This window comes from Zeugodacus cucurbitae, chromosome 3, assembly GCF_028554725.1.
Source record: "Zeugodacus cucurbitae isolate PBARC_wt_2022May chromosome 3, idZeuCucr1.2, whole genome shotgun sequence".
Taxonomy (NCBI): domain Eukaryota; kingdom Metazoa; phylum Arthropoda; class Insecta; order Diptera; family Tephritidae; genus Zeugodacus; species Zeugodacus cucurbitae.
In genome coordinates this window covers 74,713,347-74,720,220 of record NC_071668.1, presented here as the reverse complement: position 1 = coordinate 74,720,220, position 6,874 = coordinate 74,713,347, and the positions used below count along the sequence as shown (strand labels likewise).

At 34.2% G+C, this 6,874-nt stretch overlaps 2 protein-coding genes across 4 annotated transcripts; one reads left to right on the top strand and one right to left on the bottom strand.

Annotated features, from left to right (window-relative positions):
• The first annotated feature begins 1,348 nt into the window (after nucleotides 1-1,348).
• LOC128920471 (uncharacterized) lies at nucleotides 1,349-3,748 on the top strand. 3 transcript variants are annotated; one of them, XR_008470539.1, is made up of 3 exons: nucleotides 1,349-1,681; nucleotides 3,094-3,210; nucleotides 3,368-3,748. XR_008470539.1 is itself a non-coding variant. In XM_054227769.1 (2 exons), exons 1-2 carry the CDS (start codon nucleotides 3,057-3,059, stop codon nucleotides 3,631-3,633), a joined length of 420 nt encoding a protein of 139 aa, XP_054083744.1. In that variant the 5' UTR covers nucleotides 3,042-3,056; the 3' UTR covers nucleotides 3,634-3,748. The 3 variants fall into 3 exon arrangements, 1 of the variants encoding a protein (XP_054083744.1); XR_008470540.1 differs by lacking the exon at nucleotides 1,349-1,681 and adding an exon at nucleotides 2,059-2,161; XM_054227769.1 differs by lacking the exon at nucleotides 1,349-1,681 and having other exon boundaries at nucleotides 3,042-3,210.
• Nucleotides 3,749-4,577: 829 nt separating this feature from the next.
• Nucleotides 4,578-6,284, bottom strand: LOC105212038 (uncharacterized). The gene is made up of 3 exons (XM_011183787.3): nucleotides 6,059-6,284; nucleotides 5,419-5,998; nucleotides 4,578-5,355 (listed from the first exon to the last, which is right to left on the bottom strand). The coding sequence occupies exons 1-3, from the start codon at nucleotides 6,225-6,227 to the stop codon at nucleotides 5,274-5,276; spliced, it is 831 nt and encodes a 276-aa protein (XP_011182089.3). The 5' UTR covers nucleotides 6,228-6,284; the 3' UTR covers nucleotides 4,578-5,273.
• Nucleotides 6,285-6,874: the final 590 nt, after the last annotated feature.

The following is a 6,874-nucleotide window of genomic DNA, read 5'->3' as shown; positions in this document are numbered from 1 at the left end:
AGACACACACATATACCACAGTTGTCTTTTATTTAGCAATATTCTTGTGGCGGCCCACTAGGCGTGCTTAAGAGCGGTGCCAGACTGAGCTCTTAGGTGCTTAGACTAAAATTAAATTATCTACGGTTCTATTACTCCACCCCGCCAACTGCTCGCCTCGCCCAGTCACATTTGCTTGGCTTCTTCACAGCTCATTATTTGCTATTGTTATTATTTTTGCATAGTTGTTGTTGTTATTGTTGTTGCTGTCGTTTTTTTGCTTGTCTGCACTATCGCTATCGTCATCGATGCGCCACCAATGAGCCGCTGACGCTTTGTTTATTGGCTTGTTTAGTTAGCTCATTTGCCGCGAGTATTGATTTTCACGTCGTCATTGTCACCTTGTGGCAGACAACAACTTCCGCAGCTGTCGGTGCTCAACGCGCACGTTTCCCTATCGCATGTCACGAGCGTCGAGTAGACGCACATTCATAGTCTTATTGCATTGTCTGTCTTCTGTGTTTTCTTTAATGTTTATGTTTAATTCTGTAAATAGTGTTTAATTGAATTCCATTGAATTGTGCGGACAAAGTGCCAATAAACACCTGCAATCCTAATTGAATGAGATTCAGGCGTGCGTGTGTTTGTCTGTGTGATTTTAAAGCTTTTGGCCTTAACTTTGGCATTTCAATTAAACTGAAAGGAAGATATTTGCGCACCATATTAGCGAAAAGCATTTGATGTGAGATTTTTTTTCAAGTGATAGCTGTTTATATGGCTTTGACCTTGAAATCATAGATCTCATATACATTTTAATTAAGCTAGAAAAAATATAAATATCCTATATAAAAGAAATAACACTAAGTAAATACTGTTTCTTTTTCCACTTGAGTACATGCAGCCTTTACTTTTCTCAAATTGGAAGACTAATACAATTTCTGGAGCAAACTAAACCCACATCAAATTTTTCCATCAAGAACTAGGCTAAGGCTAACAATGTACTTGTGTGCCATTTTTTGGAACAAATGTTATTCTTATCTATGTATTTCTAAAAGATTAATAACACAGCCACACAAAAAACAATTTGTCCTGACCTGGAGGTCTTACTATGTGTGCCTTGTGGGGTCGCTGAATTCGAGGTCCATTGGTTTTCTGGGGTTATGTCAAAACTATGATCTGTTGGGGTTAAATTGACAATCTAGATTCACTGTTTAAGGCTAGTTAACCCATTAAAAGGCCTTTGGCAAAATCTTCACATGGTTAATATATAGTTCAGATGATACTTGTCGAACTCAAAGCAAGACTGATTATTTACTTTACATTTTAAAAGTTTAAATGTTTGAATCAAATACATATATCGTCACCTGAAATGCAAAATAACGTATCATCAAAAAATTCGAAATTGGGTTTTTTATTGATTACGATTCAACACATCATATTACATAAGTGTCAAAAATTTTAGGCTTCTGCGACCCAAAATACCCAAGTTATATTAAAAATTCAAAAAAACGTATCAACAAGTGCATGCTTTCCTTAAACAAAATAACGTATCATCACTAATGTAAAAATAACAGAGTATTTTTTTTTTTTTTTTATAACGGAGTTAGCCTTGATTTATTGTTATGTTTGTTTCTATTAGTTATGTTTAATGTGCTTTGGTGATATAATTTAAATCGTTTTTATACTGAAAGTTATAAAACAGGTAAAACAAGAAAAGTGTTGTGAAATAATAAGATGTGTTCCATAATTAAAGATGCTGAAAATAATAAAGAAAATGTGCAAGGTTGTAAAAAAATTAACAAAAGGGAAGAAAATATAAAAAATCGAATGTATGGTAAACAATATGACGGCTTATCAAAAGGAAATAAATATTTGCGAAAGGAAACCACGAGAAATAAAAGCAGCATGCACATCTAATTATTGTGTACAAAGTTCAACTCGGCATTGTTCTCTTTATTCAGAAAATGTGCGGAAGGAGATATTTGAAAATTTTTGGCAAATGTCATGGGACCAAAAGAAAGTTTATGTAACTAGCAGTATTGAAGTTCATGCTAAAAAGCGGATTTATGTGGAAAATTTCCGACGTTCATATTCAAAATCCTATTTTTTGCATCATAAAAGAGTACGTCATCAAGTGTGCAGTAAAATGTTTTTGTCAACCCTTGGTATTTCGGAAACTATGGTAAGAAGTTGGTTGAGTTCCAGTGAACTTTATAGCACTCAATTGGGTCCTGAAAATAAAAAAAATTTGCAAGTGGAAAATCGAAGAAACACAATACGGGAAAAAAACCTATCAAGATAGATTAAATTATTTAATTAAATGGTTGGAAGACATTCCGAAACTAGAATCCCATTACCGACGTCAGTATACAAATAAATTGTATTTTCAATCAGAATTTAAATCGTATGCAAATGTGTATGAAGTTTATTCTCGAGACTGTAAATCGCATAATGCAAATGATATCGCTCCTATATCCTTCCCAAATTTTATGAAATTTTTAAATACAAATAATTTATCGATTTTTAAACCAAGAAATGATATGTGTAACACTTGCATATCTTTCGAATCAAAAAATATCTCAGTGGAACAATATGATGTCCACAGAAAAGATATAAGGGAAATGAGAGAAGAAAAAAATAATGACATTGAAAGTGCTAAAGCGGGCTTATGCTCTTTATTATGTATGGACATGCAAGCGGTAAAGCTTATTCCGCAGTCAAAGGCAAATGCATCTTATTACAAAATGAAACTTCAAGTTCATAATTTTACTATATATAACGTTATTACTCATAAATCTGACAACTATGTCTGGGATGAAACTGAAGGCAGTCTTGTTGCTTCGACTTTCGCAACAATTGTAATAAAGCACATAAAGAAAGAAATACTTAATACCCCAAACATCCATCACTTTATTATATATTCTGATGGTTGCTTTTATCAAAATCGGAATGCAGTATTATCCAATGCCTTAATATCGTTTTGTGTAGTAAACCACATTACCATTGAGCATAAGTATTTAGTCGTAGGGCATACACAAATGGAATGTGACACTACTCACTCATTAATACAACGCAAAATGAATAATAAACAAATTAATTTGCCCTCCCAACTAGTTCAACTAATGAAAGACGCACGAAAAAATCCATATCCACTAGTGGTTCATCACCTACAACACAGTTATTTCCTGGATTATGAAAATCTTCCAAAGCGGTATTCATCTATTCGACCAGGTAAACAATTTTACATCTGTTTACATACGTACATGCACAAAACTTTGACAAGTTTTATGCTCAGCTTTATATTCTATTTTTATTTACTTATTTAAAATATTTATGGATTTTTAAAATAAGTAAATTATTTTATTTTATTATATATTTGTTCTCTCAGGTAATAAAGTTGGAGATCCTACAGTAAATATGATTCGTGCTTTGGCATATGATACAACGGGATCCATATATTACAAAACCTGTTTTAAGGACGAGTATCAGCTTCTTCCAAAAAGGACTACCAGAAATTTTGAAATTCAGCAGCCTAATCTTTTGCACCCGCAAAGGTTAACGATATCCAAGAAGAAATGGCAACATCTGCAGGACCTAAAGGCTTTGATTCCAGCAGACTGTCATTACTTTTATGATAATATACCTTTTGAATAATTAATTGTTTAATAAACAATTATTAAACATTGTTCTCATTTTGACTTGAAATATTTTAATTTTTTTTAGTACTTATGTACATATTAATAATAAAAATAACATGAAATATGGAAAACTTGCACCTGTTTTTATTTAAAATTAAAAAAAAGTATTAATATTCCAATTTTAAATTTTTATACAAATTTAGATTGATCATACGTTATTTTGATTCAGAAATGAAAATTCAAAATAACGTAAGACACCTACTATAAAATTAGCAGAATTTTTTTTTTATTTTTTTCCTAAAATATACATAAAAGTGTTATGTTAATTCAGATTTGAAAATTTTGTTTCAATATCGCAAGTGGTTTTCTTTTTATACGGTTTTTTGCTTCTCCTGTAAACTTACGAAAAGTGATGTTACGTTATTTTGCATTTCAGGTGACGATATGTTGTTAAAATATTCATATGGTCGTTGTTTAAGACCTCTACGCAGGAACACCGCATACACCCCGGTGTTTTTTATTTTTTTATAGTAGGAGAAAGCATCAAAAGCCGAAGTGCGGAACTTTAATCCGCTAAACCTAACCTACTCCCAACACAAGACTCTCCCACAGAGCCACCGGATTAAGTATTACTTCGTGGGAGTGCCTAGACATTTTAAGTCTCCTCTGTGAAACGGACGGACTGACGCCTACTCTGTTGTAAATGTCTCAGTTCTGTCATAATTAAAGCTGCTGCTTCGCTAACAGCGTGCCATTTAACGGAGGACTGACACATACATAAGTGCAGTCAAATTTTCCACCCTCACCTCCTAAGGCAATTCTCAGCTTATCCCTTATACTTAAAAAACGAGGGCAATGAAAAATACATACTCACTGTCTTCTAACGACTCTGTGCACATCGGACTAGTGTCATGACGGAATTTGTACAGGTAGCTTCTAAAGCACCCATGACCACTTCATATTTGGGTCAGGTGGAAATCAAGGTCCCCATGCAGTCTATTAATCCACGAATGGATGTCGGGTATAAGTCTGTGAATCCACCGTCCTTTGGTTGAGGTTGCTGCCACATTGTGATGCTCCTGTTTCTCTCTTCTAATATTCTTGTATATGAGTGGGGCGCTGGAAATTCATGCATTCGCGCCAATTCTTTTCCCTGGATGTCTATGGGCGGCTTACAAGCTAGTACTTTAGCTGCTGCGCTGGATACCCGGTATGTACTGAGGTTCTGAGATCAGGCGTCTAGATGCTTCACCATATCTTGTATGTTCTCAGAAGTGAGCTGTGATTCAACAGTTTATCTTGTAGTCAAGCAATGTAGACAAAGCCTACCTTCCAAGAGTTTGTTAGCCGAGAAGATCCAATAGACTTCACGTTTGGTTATCTCATAAAAAATATTTTTTTTTAATATAGTTATAGAGAATCTCAACGGAATTAAAATTTTTCGGATAACATTGATTGAGACAAACCTTGAGACTTCGAACTTTCACTTTGATTCAGGTTTTCATCGATCGATAAGTACACAGCTTTTATTATTGAGTCTGACGCTCCTCTAGCAAGTATATTACTATTCTTTTGTAAAATAAATTATCAAACATTCAATCAAATCTATCAAAAAATACCGATCTCCTCTCCGTCTTTCCTCAAAACTTCCCAAATTCAAATCTCCATCAATTTATGTGTGCTGTTTATTGGTCGAATATAGAGCTCTAAAGAACCACGAAACGATAACGGTAGTTTGCTAGAATGAATTAATCTCTCTATAATATAATAACATATTTATAGACACTCAGACTTTACTCACCAGAATAAATTCGCACCACCCCACCAACCCTGCAACGCCAACATCGGACAACGATCTTCATAGCGCTGTCTTTCCTCCGGATCCGTCACATTAAACCCCACATACGGCTTATCAAAATAGGCGCTCAGCCAATTTTCGGTATTACCCAAGAACATGCCCAACTTTTTAATGCGATACCCCTCCGTTGGGCCACCCATTACGAAATCATCATAAATGGCATAACGCAAGTACTCCGTATCGCCTGTGTCGCGAAACAACGCCAAGAGTTTGACGCCTTGTAAGTTCGCTATAAAATGGAATAACTCCAAACCAATGAAATATTGACCGTTCGCATCGAAGCCTTGCAAGTGTTGCTCCCAAGTTTGTGGCTTTGTTTGATCTGTAGTGCGCAGCAGGAAGACGCGCAGCCAAGGCTGATTGCCGTCGAGCGGCTCGAAGAGCTCATAATATGGGAAGATAACGTGTTCGGAGTGTGGATGCTCAATTGTGTCGCCGAAGACGTTGTAACTCAGTGCGATGTAGCCGCCATCGCCATGCAAGAAATGGCGCACTAAAATAATTGATTGCTCGTAGGTGGGGGCTAAAGAGTGAAAATATAATTTGTTTAACAATTCTTTGTTAGCTGCTTTATCAAAATAACCTTTTTGTGCTTTAATCAATGGTGTTTCAACTTCTTTGGAGAGTTCATCGAAATCTGCTGTTTTATTCTGGTTTTCAGTTTTTAATATACATTTCATTACCGTAAGCAATACCGTTATTTGCACTGTCACAATGAAGAGTAACAGATATTTTAAGAATTTTTTCCACATTTTTTGATATATTTTTTATAATTGTATGCCAATTTTATGAAGTTCTTGAATAGAAGTTTTATAATGAACTGTACTGAAGCTGATGGTGAGCATATTAGTAAGTGTTGCAGTCATATTCATTCATTTACCGTATATATTAAAATTTCACGGTACTCATTTCTGAAGAGAACAAGAATTATACAGGGTAACTGAGTATATGTCCTCGAAAATTTAATAGACTTGCTGAATGAACAATACTTCGTTGAAACTGAATACGCTCTGGAGGATCTTAGTGATCGTACTTTATACATATAAAAAACTTAAAGGGTTTACAGCACTTTTTTTTGCAAATGCTGGAAATTCTTCTAGATTTCTACTAATAAAAATATTAATTTGGAAAAAAAATTAATTTTTCACTCATAGAATCACAAATATCCTAAGAATAAAGAACAAGCAAAGACAGTTTTATAACTATTGTTAAGGTTATAACTGACAGACTTAGACTCATAATCATTTATGATTTTCAAACTATTTTTTTTCGTAATTTATATTTTGAATAATAGGAAAGGTCTTAAAAATAGTATTCGAGAGAAGAGTTGGGTTTTACTATTAACTCAAGTCTATTAAAATTACAGCTAAAATTATTTTCTAGAATATTTCATCACATT